Here is a 15,394-nt window from a genome sequence, read left to right on the forward strand (position 1 = left end):
AATTCATTGTAAAATAACTTATAATTAGGGTATATCCTTAAAATAACAAAAATAAAACAACTTCTCTCCGCCCGTCTACTAGAAGAGTGCGTAGGTAAGGGTAAGCTCCCTTCCGATAGCGGGGGAGAGATATAAGGATATAGTAGGCAAGCAACCGACCACTCGTAGAGCCCACCCTGCCCGCTAGCGGAGCCAATAAACTATAACCAAAGGTGCCCCGGCTGCGACGGAAGGCTCCTTACGTATCGTGAGGTAGCTGAGCAACTGGGGAGGGAGGGAGGAAGGTCCCGGCGAAACACGGCGGGGGAGCGAGAAAAGGGGGAGGGATGGCCACTCCTCCCCGCCTCACCAACCAAACTACCCGCATGGAGACCCGGTACCTCATAGTGGTCGCCCTATACCCCCCGCTGGGGGGACCCCCTGGTCACCTCCGAGAGTGTGAGAGAAGGCGATGAGGTTGTCATAACAACCAAGGGATCCCCCAGCTCCTCCCTATATCAGAGAGGGAGGGAAGGGGCAGGGTAAGGTGCTATGGAACACGTGACCGCAAGTGGCCTAGGCCGCGAGCAACACAACCGTGGTAGGGCCACGTGAACCAAGCTGTACCAATACATGGAACAAGCACCTAGGCTAGCCTAACACCCTAAATAATAATAAAAATACATCGAAAGGTGGAAGAGACACTTTTAGTAAAAGAGAAAGAAGCCCAGGAGGAGGCAGACTGTTCCAAGAAACAGGAGCCTACTCGGAGCCAGCGATAGCCGATGTAGAGCAAGAGCCGGGATGCTGGGCCAGAAATAATAATAGCCCTAAATACCAAGCTAAGAGAATGGTAGGAGGGCTGAACTAGCTAAAACTCGATGTAAAACAATGAATGTGATAAAGTAAGCCCATAAGTATAAGAAGTCCCAGTATGGAGGACCGGGAATTCTTACGAGGCGGCATGGCCGCCACGAGACAACCGGGGAACCGTATATGACCTATTAAGAGGAAAATACTGGTACCCGGAAGATAAAAATACGGTAAAATGTTACTTATGAGTTACTTAACTTAGCCGTGGCAATTGCTGAGCGTTCCATCGTAGATAAGTACGAATAAATCCAAGAAAACACAAGCACAAGAAAATGGCGACTTGTCGCTGGTGCTAAAAATTAGGTAAGACCGCTAGGGGCGCTGCTGTCCGTGGCTGTCCTCTAGTAGGTAGTAGTAGGGGCTGCATCGCCCGTTGGTATCAGCTCTCTCTTGGGGGGATTCTGATAGGGAAGTTCTAATTGGTGTTTGTCTCGTGGTAGTGTTCCACACTCGCCCCTATATCATACCGACACTTCTTTTTAAGAGTGAGCGAGTAAGTTTTACTGACATTTTCTTAATTTGTTTTTCTCTGGTAATTTTAGGCTAATTTTACCTAGAAAGAATGATATTAAGGATACTTTCATAGGCCGACACGAGCTGAGCCCAGAAAAAAGGTTTTCTTTTTATTTTAACTTTTTTTACTTTTACGTAGGTTTTTTTTTTTTTTTTTTTTTTTTTTTTACAGAATTTCAACTTCATCACCGCTTTCAACGTTCTGTTTTTCATCACTTGGTTCTTCCTTTTTGCTTTCAATTTTCTGTTTTTTATCACTAGGTTCTTCCTTTTTGCTTTCAACTTTCTGTTTTTTATCACTTGGTTCTTCCTTTTTGCTTTCTCCTGTTATTGTTGAAGGCCTCTTTAAAAAATAACGATCCAAGGAAGATTGCTTCTGCCTACTTTTCACAATGTTTCTGAAACGACTCGGGCAAACGTCATTGAACTGCGCAATACGACCTGTGTGAGCCTTTTCGGGGTGTCTTTTTTTGATAAACAATTGCACTTTATGAAAAGCGCCTAGAATATCCTTAATTTCTGCCGTTGTCATAGGCTCCTCCTCTTCCTCACCGCTGCTAGAGAACTCCTCTTGAACGACGTTAAGTTGCATGGCCTCCAACTCCTTCAGGTCATCCGTCGTAAGCTCCTCTTAGTGCTCCTCGAGAAGGTTTGTTGATGTCGTCCTCGTCGACGACCAGCCCCATGGACTTGCCGAGTGCAACGATCTCGTCAAGATCTGGTTTGGCCAAAAACAGTTTTCGGGGTCGTCAAAACTGTTTCTGACTCTGCAGCACCAGCTTCGCCCACGAGGAATTCAAGGTTCACCTCGAAACCTCCTGCCAAGCAAATGACGATGTCGAAATGCTCCTTCCAAAATTGACGCAAGGTGAGGTTTGTGGTATCGGTGATGTCGAAACATCTCTTGAAAAGATGTTTCGTGTACAGCTTCTTAAAGTTCGCTATCACTTGCTGGTCCATGGGCTGGAGGAGAGGGGTGGTGTTGGGCGGAAGAAAAAGAATCTTAACGAAGGAATACTCCGCTAGGATATCTTCCTCGAGGCCAGGAGGGTGGGGAGGGGCATTGTCCAACACCAGGAGACATTTCAGGGGGAGGCGCTTCTCTTGCAAAAAACTCTTCACAGTCGGGCCGAAACACAGATTTACCCACTCGGTGAACAAAAGCCTCGTTACCCAGGCTTTTGCATTAGCCCTCCACATCACTGGAAGCTTCTCCTTCAACACTTTGTGGGCCTTGAAGGCTCGAGGAGTCTCGGAGTGATACACCAGTAGGGGCTTCACCTTACAATCCCCACTGGCGTTCGAACAAAGTGCAAGCGTAAGCCTGTCTTTCATAGGCTTATGCCCAGGTAGCTTCTTCTCTTCCTCCGTGATGTATGTCCGACGAGGCATTTTTTTCCAAAAAAGGCCAGTCTCATCACAGTTGAAGACATGCTGAGAACTGTAGCCTTCCTTGGTCATCATCTCGTCGAACGTCTTTTTAAAGGCTTCGGCCGCTTTCGTGTCCGAGCTGGCAGCCTCCCCATGACGCACCACCGAATGGCTGCCAGTCCGTTTACGAAATTTCTTGAACCAGCCATGCGAAGCCTTGAACTCTGGGGTTGGCGTTGAAGTCCCTTCCCCTCCCTCGTCTTCCGCCTGCGCAATCAAATTCGCCGAAAATAGCACTGGCCTTGTGAGTGATTGCCGTCTCCGTTACTGTATCGCCAGCGATTTCTTTGTCTTTTATCCAGATGAGGAGCAGCCGTTCCATCTCGTCGTGCACATGGCTCCTCTTGCTGGACAAAATAGTGATGCCCTTCGACGGTGTAGTTGCTTTGATGGCATCCCTCTGTTTAAGGATGGTGCCTATTGTTGACGGATTACGGCCGTATTCCTTTGCGATCACACTCAATCGCATACCAGCTTCGTACTTCTTTATGATCTCCATCTTTGTCTCCAAAGAGAGCATGCGCTTCTTTCCGTGAATTTCAACTTTCTTGGGACCCATGACTACGTTAATTTACGTAAAGTTACACAATATACAGTCTTCGCACAACATGATATGTACTGCAACGAAATCACTAACGAATTTACGTTACTAAACGAAATCGTTGGAGCGAACGAATGCCAATTGCGTACGGTAAAGTTTCGGGTGCGGAGTGGCCAAGCTAAGGGACGCCAACACGTACGTATAGAAGATGAATGATGGGAGGAATGCTGGCCAATCAGAGAGAAGGATCTCATGGCTTGGCTAGCATCAGGAACCAATGGGAGAGCAGGAGGATGGTGGCGAGTCTACTATAACTAAGATGGCGGCGTGCGGCACGAGCGTCAAATTGTTATGGGGCGAATCTCGGACTTTCAGAAACCTTTCGTATCTTGAAAACTTTTCGTATGTAGAGCAGTAAAATTTTTCGCATTGGCTTTCGTAACTTGGATTTTTCGTAAGTTGAGCCTTTCGTATCTCGAGGTACTACTGTATTGTTCTTTGTCACAAGTTGTAATGTAGTTTGTATATTTTTCTCTCATTTACATGCAGTGGAAATGGGTATTGTATGAAATAAGGATATTGCATTTTGTTTTATTTGTATTTAGTTAGGAAAAGCATTGTTTGGATATTTCATGTACAACAGCCCCCAGTTACCGGTATGTCAGTTTCATAACTAGCTTTTACCCTCTGTAGGGTTTATAGCACCATTGTCTGGTTATTGGTGGCTTAGCTCTTTTAATAATAATACTTTATGTTGTCTTATTACTATTGTATTATAAAATACTAACAAACCGATAATGTTTGTTCGAAAAAATCAGCTGACGGAGGTAAGTTTATTTTGCCACATTCAACTCAATTCAAGAGCTATTTCTTGCTTCTATTTAGTGTATATTAATTCCTAGAATCTCTATTTAAATGGGACAAGGTTAGTTTCATTATATGATGTTTGAAACTCTACTTATATGGGACAAGGCTATGTTTCATTGTATGACATGTTTTAAAGTCGAAATATGACTTGAATACCTCTTACTGTGAAACTAGATTTAGATTTTTTTAATAGTTGGCGCCGTTGCGATCATGTTTTGGTTTGGAAAAACCAGCTGATGTAGGTAAGTTTATTTCACTGCATTTAACTCAATTCAGAAATTTTCTTTCTTCTATTTAGCGTAAATTAATCTCTAGAAACTCTATGTACAGGGGACAAAGTTATGTTTCGTTGTATGGAGTGTTTTCAAGTTGAAATATGACTTACATACGTCTTCTTGTGAACTAGATTTATTTATTTATTTATTTTTTTTTTGTTAATTGGTGGTGTGGTGCTGGAAGCATTTTTTTTATGTGAAAAAATGAACAGATTCCTTTTGCTATTTTTACCCAATTTCCTCATAATAAGAGCTTTACATATTTATCTTTTATCAGCGTGAAAACAACAGTAAAATCTTTCCTTCATGCCCAGAATTTTTATTAAAATATTTTTGTCTCCACTATTGTTTCTAATTGAGTTTCATCCATGTGATGCACAATAATTTATAGTCATTTGCAGTTTGAACATTGTTTTCTCAGCTTCAGCCAGAAATGCAGCTTAAGCTTAGTAGTACTATATTTCCGTGCTGGTATTTTCTCCAAATCTATAATGTAAAAATAAATATATCAGTCCTGTCCTACTTAACGTCATTTGTAATAAAACTATGGTAATTATTTACTATCATACAATGGCTGAAATGCAAGTAAAACTTGTTTATCAGATTTGGTTTGGTTATTGTAGAAAATCAACTGTTTTAATTCTAAACAACAATTATAATGTTATTAATGATACTTTTTATCAATCTCTTTTGCTTTATCAACTTAACTAGAAGATATGATGAATAAAGAGATGGAGAAAATGTTAGTATTCTGAAAAAGGTGACTTTTTATACATTCAACTTCCCTGCCAGATATATACTTAGCTATAGACTCCGTCGTCTCTGACAGAATTTCAAATTTAGCGGCACACGCTACCGGTAGGTCAGGTGATCTACCGCCCTGCCCTGGGTGGCAGGACTAGGAACCATTCCCATTTTCTAATCAGAATTCTTCTGTCGCCCGGGCCATCAACATTGTTGTTGGTTCCTCTCGATTGGTTTTTCTTTTTTCACCGGCAATTGATCTTCTTGACCGACTTTTGGTGACGTATCTGGATTGTTGGATTGGCATACGCTTTTGTGGACGACTTGATTTTGGATTTTTTTTTAAAAAATGTCTGACTCTGGAATGGTTGTGAGACGTTGTGTGAATGTAGGCTGTAAGGTGAGGTTGCCGAAAGCTTCAGTAGACCCTCACACTGTATGCAAGGGTTGCAGGGAGTATGAATGTGAGTATGAATGTTCTTTTACTAATACTTGCAAGGAATGTGAGAATTTGAGTGAGAACGAATGGAAGAATCTAACTAATTATTTGAAAAAGTTAGAGAGAGAAAGAGTGAGGAAGGCTTCTTATAGAAGTTTAAGTAGTTCGAGATCTGAACTAATTCCTAGCTTGGGATCTTCCCCAAGGGTAAGTATTGCTACTTCTCCTTCCATTGCAGCCCCTTCTCCTATTGCAGAACCTGTAGATTCAGCGAAAGAACTTGCGGATCTAAAGCAGCCTTCAAGTTGATGGAAAACAAAATGGCTGCCATACAAGGTAAGGCTAGTGATTTTTCAGTGGACAGTGATAGGAGTGTCCCCAGTGTAGTGGAGGGGGCATCTGGTGTCGGCTCCGCAACGCTCCTAGGTCTAGACCTCTTCCAAGCTCACATGCCCAGAGGAGAAGGAATGTCGAAAGCCGAAAGGAGGTTGTGGAGAATCCCCACCGATCAGGTGTCCCTTCGGCGGTTTCTGTGACACCCCAGACTGCCAAGGATCGCTATTGCAAGCGTCCTGCGTGAGTGTTTTTCGTCGTCGGGATCTTCATCTCCGAGACGTGATTGGAGGGATTCAGATCGATCTCGACCACTCAAGAGGAGTTGGAAGGCTCCGACGATTGATTCGAGCCCAGAAAACTTCCCTGAGGAGTCTCCTTCGGGAGTTAAGAAGGCAAGAAGAGCCATTCTTTCAACCAGAGTGAGAAGGAGTCAGGAGGTGGAGGCTATGGACTCCTCCCCTCCTCCTTCTCCTCCTCCCGAAGAGGATAAAGAGGAGGTTACGAAGAGGTTCATGATGGCTATGCAAGAACAGATTTCGTCTTTTGTAGGAGTTCTTTCAAAGGAGCCTCCTAGAAGGAAAGACTCTTCCCTTCCGATCAAACGATCCTCCAGACGTATGGAGGTATCTGCCGCCAGGATCGATGCTCCTACTCGAGGTGAGGCTTCCTGTACGAACGTGGATGAACCGATCAGACGTCTGGCACCGGCCAGGAGTGAGGAGTCACCCAGGAGGCAGGAGCCAAGAGCCAGGAGTGAGGAGTCAACCAGGAGGCAAGAGCCAAGAGCCAGGAGTGTGGAGTCATCCAGGCAGGAGCCAGGAGGCAAGAGCCAGGAGGCAAGAGGCAGGAGTCAGGAGCCAGGAGTCAAGAGGCAGGAGTCAGGAGCCAGGAGGCAGGTGTCAGGAGCAAGAGTCAAGAGCCAGGAGGCAGGAGTCGGACTCATTCCTGGAATTTATGACTCTTCTCCAAATAGAAGCTCCTCTCCTTCAGATCGTAGGAGGTCTTGGAAGGACTCTCCCTCCAAACGAGAGCTTTCTCCTTCGTCTGATCGAGGTTTAGACGATTTGTCTGATGACGAACCTCCTGCAAATGAGGGACTATCGAATTATAAGGTCTTAGCCTCATTATTGCTACAAGAGTTTGGAGACTCTCTTAGTCCGGCGGCTCCTCCTTCTCCTCGTTCTCTCTTTTCGAGCTCGACTACGACAAAATCTTCGGCCTTTCTGAAATGAAGCCTGCAATTTCTATGAAGAAGGCCCTCCATTCTTTAGATTCTTGGATGGACAAGAAGAAAGAGTTGGGAAAGACTGTATTCTGCATGCCTCCTTCCAAACTCCATGGAAAGAGAGGTATTTGGTATGGGACAGGAGAGACTATGGGTCTTTCTCTTCCTGCCTCGGCAGATGCGGACTTTTCCAATTTAGTGGAGGCCTCTATACGTCACTCTCTAGGATCGGTCAGATTGACGTGGAGCACTTCGGAGTTGAACCACTTTCTAAAGGGACTTTTGTCACTCTAGAGGTGTTCAACTTTCTGGATTGGTCACTCGGAGTTCTGGCCAACAAATCTAAAGATCCGGAGTTTCTTAAAAACCCAGAGATTCTCCATAGCGTCCTGTCTTGCATGGACAAGGCAGTACAGGACGGTTCGGGAGAAGTGGCTTCCCTTTTTGGTGCTGGTCTTCTGAAGAAGAGATCAGTATATGGATCCCTATTATCAAAAGGGGTTTCTCCGAGCCAGAGGACTGCTTTATTGTTCGCCCCTCTGTCGGATCATCTGTTTCCTTCTCAGTTAGTGAAGGATATATCTCGCTCGCTAACTGAGAAGGCGACACAGGACCTACTAGTACAAACGTCCAAGAAAGGAGGCCCGTAGTGTCGACGATTAAGAAGGACTCTCGTCCTCCTCAGCAGCCCTTTCGTGGAGGTGCAGCGGCTCGTCCCCCTGCCAGAAAGAAGAACTCTGACAAGAGAGGAAGGTCTTCCTTTAGACCTTTCAAGAAACCAAATGACTTGTTGCTCCTTCAAGCACCAGTGGGCGCCAGACTCCTGAACTTTGCAGGAGTGTGGGCAAAAAGGGGAGCCGACCCTTGGTCAGTGTCGGTCCTAAAGAAAGGATACGTAATCCCCTTCGAGGACAGCCCTCCCCTAACATCTACGCCTCAGGAACTGTCAGCGAGGTACAGAGACCCTGTAATGAGAAAGACTCTCCTTCAAATGGTGGAACAAATGTGGGAAAAGGAGGCCATCGAACTTGTGCAGGATCCACACTCCCCGGGATTTTACAATCTCCTTTTTCTAGTACCAAAGGCATCGGGGGGGTGGAGACCAGTACTGGACGTAAGCGCTCTGAATTGCTTTGTTCAGAAAAAGAAGTTCCGCATGGAAACGGCCGCTTCAGTAATGTCGGCTCTTCGTCCAGGAGATTGGATGGTCTCTCTCTGGACTTGCAAGATGCATATTTCCACGTTCCCATTCACCATTTGTCAAAGAAATATCTTGTTTTGTAATAGGAGACAAGATTTTTCAATTCAGGGCTCTGTGCTTCGGTCTGTCTACAGCTCCGCAAGTACGTGTATTCACCAACCTGATGGCGAATGTGGCAAGATGGCTTCACTTAGAGGGAATAAACATCTCCCTCTACTTGGACGACTGGCTGATCAGGGCCAAGTCGGAGATTCAGTGCTTGGAGGACTTATCAGTAACAAGAAACATGATAGAATCGCTGGGATTACTCGTGAACCTCGAGAAGTCGCAGCTGATCCCCACCCCCGCCAGAGCTTGGTCTATCTGGGGATTCAGATGGATTCTCGGGGTTTTTCGAGTATTTCCTTCGCGAGAAAGAATCACTCGAGGTTTGTCGAAAATCTCGAGCTTCTTAGAGAGAAAGAACAGTTCAGCGAGGGATTATCTGAGCCTGTTAGGGACCCTGTCCTCACTAGAAAAGTTCTTCTCTCTGGGGAGGCTTCACCTTCGCCCTCTTCAGTTTTTCCTGAAAGGGGTGTGGAGTTGGAAGACGGGACAACTCTCGGACATCTTCCCGCTTCCACAAGAGATAAAAGATCACTTGAATGGTGGATCCTTCCTCTTCAAAAGAACGAAGGCGTATCGCTTGCCCTTCAGAACCCAGACCAAGTGTTATATTCGACGCTAGGAGCAAGGGAGGTGTCAGGCACCTGGACAAAGGAACAGGTGTCCTGGCACATCAATTGCAAGGAACTAGTGGCCATACACCTAGCCTTAAAGTTCTTCGAAGAGATAGTCAGAGGCGGGGTGATACAGATAAACTCGGACAACACCACGGCTCTCTGGCTTACATATGCAAGCAGGGAGGCACGCACTCTTTCTCCCTCTTTCAGTTAACAAAACACCTGTTAACCTGGACAGAAGAAAGAGGCATAACTCTCCTCACAAGGTTTGTACAAGGATAAAGAATGTGAGAGCGGACAGACTGAGCAGGAGGAATCAGGTCCTTCCCACAGAATGGACTCTACACGAAGAAGTGTGTCGAAGTCTTTGGTCCCTGTGGGGGAGACCTCACATAGACCTGTTTGCGACGTTCCTCTCCAAAAGAGTAGAGATCTTTTGCTCTCTAGTGGAAGATCCGAGAGCCTTCGCAATAGACGCGTTTCTCCTGTATTGGTCGAGTGGGTGGACGCCTACGCCTTTCCCCCGTTCAAGATCCTGGGGGAAGTGCTCAGGAAGTTCGTAGCTTCAAAGAGCACGAAGTTGACACTAATAGCCCCATTTTGGCCAGCACAGGAATGGTTCACGGAGGTACTGGAGTGGATAGTGGACTTCCCCAGATCTCTTCCAAACAGACCAGATCTACTCAGACAACCCCACTTCGAGAGGTTTCATCACAACCTCCCAGGTCTCGCTCTGACTGCCTTTCGACTATCGAAAGACTTGTCAGAGCGAGGGGCTTTTCTCGCAAGGCTGCGGGCTCTATCGCTAGAGCCCGCAGAGCTTCGACGAGAAGAGTATACCAATCGAAGTGGGAAGTCTTTAGGAGGTGGTGTAAGAGTCAGAAGCTGTCCTCCTCCAGTACCTCTATAGTGAATATTGCCGATTTCCTCCTCTTTCTGAGAGAGGAATCTCACCTATCTGTCTCAACAATAAAGGGATACAGAAGCATGCTGTCTTCAGTATTTAGAAATCGAGGGCTAGATATTGCAGACAACAAAGATCTACACGATCTAATTAGATCCTTTGAAACCTCAAAAGCAGCAACTCCTAGAACACCTAGTTGGAATCTGGACGTGGTCCTGAAATTCCTTTCATCGGATAAATTCGAGCCTTTACATCTGGCTTCCTTCCGCGACGTCACCAGGAAATGCTTATTCCTGTTGTCTCTCGCTACAGCCAAGAGGACGAGCGAATTGCACGCTCTAGATTCCACAGTGGGGTTCAAAGGAGATGCTGCCATCTGTTCGTTTCAGACAATGTTTCTGGCGAAGAACGAAAACCGTCAAAACCTTGGCCCAGAAGCTTTGAAGTAAAAGGTCTATCTAACCTCGTAGGCAGAGAGACAGAGAGGTCTCTCTGTCCAGTGAGAGCTCTTAAATTTTATTTAGAGAGGAAGAGACAGATGGGAGCTTGTCAACAAGGTCTTTGGTGTGCTGTGAAGAACCCCAAAAGACTCATGTCCAAGAACGCCTTGGCTTTCTTTGTGAGAAGCGTAATTACGGACGCTCACAAGAACTGCTCGGAGGAATCCTTCGGTCTTCTAAAGGTTAAGACCCATGAGGTGAGAGCAGTAGCAACGTCCTTGGCGTTCCAAAAGAATATGTCTCTTGAAAAATATCATTGAGACTACGTATTGGAGGTGCAATTCAGTGTTTGCATCTCATTATCTGAAGGATGTGAGAGTGACCTATGAGAAGTGCTTCTCTCTAGGTCCATTTGTATCAGCAGATACAGTGCTGGGTCTTGGAGCAAAGACTGATCCTTAAAATATTTTGATTTTATCGTACATAAACCCTCTTGTCAGATATGTGCTTGGTTTTCTATTAGCAAGCTCACGGATGTCGCACGGGCGCATAGTGTCATTGCTGGTAGGGGATCAAGGATATGTATGGCTAGTCGGGGAGTACAATTTTTTTTTTTTGTATATTTTGTATAAATATATCAGTCCTGTCCTACTTAACGTCATTTGTAATAAAACTATGGTAATTATTTACTATCATACAATGGCTGAAATGCAAGTAAAACATGTTGTTATCAGATTTGGTTTGGTTATTGTAGAAATCACTGTTTTTAATTCTAAACAACAATTATAATGTATAATGATATTGTCATGTTACAATAAAGTTTTATACATACTTACCTGACAGATATATACGATTAATGGCCCACCCAGCCTCCCCGCAGGAGACAGGTGGAAGAGAAGAATTCTGATTAGAAAACGGGAATGGTTCCTAGTCCTGCCACCCAGGGCAGGGCGGTAGATCACCTGACCTACCGGTAGCGTGTGCCGCGAAATTTGAAATTCTGTCGGAGACGACGGAGTCTATAGCTAAGTATATATCTGTCAGGTAAGTATGTATAAAACTTTATTGTAACATGACAATATCATTTTTTCTCTCTCATTCTAAGCCAAGCTTTACCTGCAAGTTCATCGAATCTGACATTAAAAATTTGCAGAACTACCATGCAGACCATAGTAAATGATTAGGCAAATGAAATTCCACATTTTCATTAAAGTTTTTACATATTAGGCAAAATATCTGGCCATGACACTGTCTAAGGCATTGTTAACCAGTCTAGGGCACCGTAAGGTGGATTGTGGCACCCATAGACTTTTGAATTTCAGTTAGTGACGATTTTCGGTTACCGTCAAGCCCCAGGAATGGAACCTTTGTTGGTAACCTGGGGTTGCCTGTATTAGTTTGTAAGTGTGTGTGTGTAATAGTACTTAAGTATTGGTTGTCAGTTGTTTGTTGATTTGATAGTCGGACGTTTGTTTTTGGTCAGCCGCGACCGTGAATTCAGTCTTGTTACAGTCCTTGTACAGTGCAGTTGTACTGGGAATGACTCATGTAATCAGTCATAGTTAAGTTGCCACTCGGACGACACGTTGTCCTATGATCTCCAAGAAGTCATCAGGATTTCTGAGCCTAAACAACTTAAGTGTTCTTATCTTCAAGTTCATTTCGGGAAATTCCTTTAGAGGATATGTCTATCTAATAATGGTGAGAATTTTCCTTTGATGTTCTTTGGATGAGAATAACAAGAAGGAAACCATACTAATGCTGATTTTGGGCAATTCAGACTAGGAATAACAAGTTCACCATTCATAATTCATAATAATATTAAGTTAATATTTATATACTCATTAATATACACAACGCAGTGTAATGTCTTTAATGTTACTTAGAATGAGTGAAGTAATCTGGGGGTCGTAGCATAGAACTTCGATTTGGTTAGTATGTTTCAATTCACCTTAGGCTATAGAGCAATCCATCGCGATTTGAAATGCTCTACTTATTTGACACAAGTCGTAATACAAACGTAGTGGAGGGAAACCTTCTCAGAAGAGCTATCCTGTTCTCCAAACCTCCCCGTGAGAATGGATGGGAGACCGGACCTAGATGTGCCATGCTATAGTAACGTTCCCAAACAGGAATGTGTAGTGATGAAGAAGCATCCACATACTTGACATCCACCTAGGCTAAAAACAAGAGGTGTCAAGTGTGCGTCCACAGACGGGACAGCATAAGGAGGAGACAAAATCAGAGAGAACAATTGAAGAGAGTTGTATCTTGGTCATGCAGTATTTGTAGAAGGGACACTGTCATGCAACGTCAGCGCAGACATTCTCATTCTTCTTTGGAGAGAAAATTTTCAGGAAAGTGCAGGGATGAAGAAGCCTCCACATACTTGACACTCACTCAGGCTAATTAAGAGGCTCCAAGTCTCTAGCCATAGACAGGAAAGAGCCTAAGGAGGAGATGAACAAAATCGGTGAAAACAACCAAGTATATAGTTGTTTCTAGGTTGTGTAAAATTTGTAAAAAGGACACCTGTACAACATCTGCACAGCTGCACTTCTTCCTTGGAGAGTGAAGCTTCAGCTAAAGATGTTTGGCAAACTGCAGCAACATCACAGTCATGCAACATAGTGGCCAAGGCAAAGCTTACTTCTGCCTACTCAGGCCCCTCTTTCCTCCTCAGTTGTACAGCATGAAGCAATGACACAGCCATGCTAAATATTTTGCATGGCTATTATGTCCAGAAAACTGCGGTGAGATTGCTGAAAACAGCAACCAAGAACTGTTATCAAAAGGAAACTTGCAGGGAAGAGCAAGCACAAGTACACTTAGAACTCTGTGGAAGTGAAGAAATGCTTGTCCATGCCCTAACAGACAATGGAAGGAAGGGAAGACGATCCAGGCAGGAGTTGCACTGACACCTGACATACAGTCAAGGATGAATGCCCGGGGAAGGCATGGTCTTGGAGACAACTTGCTGAAACCAGTAAACTCTTTATAAGGGTCTGGCAACATCAACCTCCACTTCCTTCCTTGAGAAGGGAGGGGATTCCATGCTCAAAGGCAAGCAGAGTTCTCATAAAATGTATTACGACACCACATCTGAAAGACTAAAACATTACAACATTTCAAGTACATAATAGTGTAAGCAAAACAAAACTGCTTTTTTCAGAGAGAAAATACTTCAGAATAAACAAAGAAAAGATGTAGAACAAGGATCTTTGATATTTCATTTTGAGAAGGCATCTAAAATTAGAAACAGTTGGGGGCTAGAGAGATTAAAGAGAAATGCTCATGTTGGCTAAAACGAGAGAACTACTATTCAGATAACTGTGTAGGAAAACTACACAGCAAGAAGGAGTGATTAAAACAAAATGTAAAAAGAGTAGACACGTTGTAAGGTTTGCATTTCTAAAATAGGAAAAATCTCAATTAAACTAAAAGAAATAAAGAATAAAGTTAAAAAGTCAAATGGCAGGCAGCAGAAGAGACATGTCTGCCTGACTGCGGCCAAAAGATAAAGTGAATGTGTGCCAACTGGATGGTAGGGCTTCAACCTTTACCGTTGGTAGCCAACTACCAATAACCACCTTACTTTTAGTTAAATGGCCGGCTCCAGCTTGTGCTAAAAGTTAATCCCATATGTAAAGACAGGGTTTGTATACGTGTAGGAACAAAGCAAAAATTTACATCGATTTCCAATAGGAACAAATTAATTGTTGGGGAGATGGATGATAAGCAATGAAAATGAGAAAATGTATGAATGATTATTATGAAATGGAAGAGAACTGAACACTATAAGGATTCCCAAAAAGATTAAGCTTGGGAAACCCTTGATATCTGTTGACAGCACTACCGCCACAAGAACAGTGATAAAGAGTATGTACTTAGTTCCTAATGGAGAATCTTGACAGTGCATGCTTGACATTAAAGGATGCTCTTTGGTTTGGAAGACGGAAAACTTTGTCTGGGGACACAGAGACTGTGAATGTTAGTAAAATAGGATTGGAGGAGTCACGATGAAAAGTCTTAATTTATTATTAAGGTTGAGATTACTTTGTATAGAATTTTTAAACTATGATATGTATCTTTAAAATGAAATGTTTGTATTACAGAATTGCAAGATTGACAGAACCTGAATATGAAGTATTCTACAGAATGATGAAGGAAGAACATGATTCAATATCAGATGATGAAGACAGTGATGGATCTCACTCTGATGAAGAATAGTTGAAATAACTGTAAATGATGTGCATAGTTACTAATAAATTATTGTTAATTTCTAGTGTTATATATTTATACATATGTACAGTACTATTTTAACTAAGATATTACACCAATGATGCATAAGGATAGCTGCGTAAGGTTAGCTGTTTGATGAAGAATAGTTGAAATAATTGTAAATAATATGCATAGTCATTAATAAATTATTATTAATTTTTAGTGCTATATGGTTGTACATACGTATAGTGCTATACAACAACAGTCCCCAGTTTACGACAGTTTCGGCTTACAACAGTTTCAGCTTATGATGCTTTTCAATTATATAAATCGGAAATTATTTCCAGGTTTACAATGCATGTTTCAGGGTTAGGACACTTACGACCCCAATCCAACAGTATAAATATGACTCAAAAATGACAAATTTTAATGAATTTGTATTTTTCATAGCAAATAAACCTGAGGTCTTAACAATAGGATAAATCTTTGCGTGCCAGCTGGAAACCGGTTAAAACAATTAAAGATTGTAAAGCAACTCTTGTGTATATGAGGTGGAAATTGGTCATTGACCAAGCACAGCATCTCGTGACGCATCAAGTCTTTCCCCCAACCCAGGAACAAGAGAGGGGCCAGCTAGAGGTGGGCAGTAAATGTTAAGACCTCAGGTTTGTTAACTATGAAAA

The 15,394-nt window shown here is 43.4% G+C and overlaps 1 protein-coding gene across 2 annotated transcripts in view; it reads left to right on the plus strand.

Annotated features, from left to right (window-relative positions):
- LOC135226980 (uncharacterized) overlaps positions 1 to 14,775 on the plus strand; it is a 209,334-nt gene extending 194,559 nt beyond the window's left edge. For both annotated transcript variants that reach the window (XM_064266693.1, XM_064266694.1), the window contains exon 5: positions 14,606 to 14,775. In XM_064266693.1, coding sequence (XP_064122763.1) covers positions 14,606 to 14,720 — 115 coding nt within the window. In that variant the 3' untranslated portion in view covers positions 14,721 to 14,775. The remainder of the gene's footprint in view (positions 1 to 14,605) is intronic.
- The last annotated feature ends 619 nt before the right edge of the window (positions 14,776 to 15,394 follow it).

Source organism: Macrobrachium nipponense, chromosome 15, assembly GCF_015104395.2.
Source record: "Macrobrachium nipponense isolate FS-2020 chromosome 15, ASM1510439v2, whole genome shotgun sequence".
In the NCBI taxonomy this organism is placed as follows: domain Eukaryota; kingdom Metazoa; phylum Arthropoda; class Malacostraca; order Decapoda; family Palaemonidae; genus Macrobrachium; species Macrobrachium nipponense.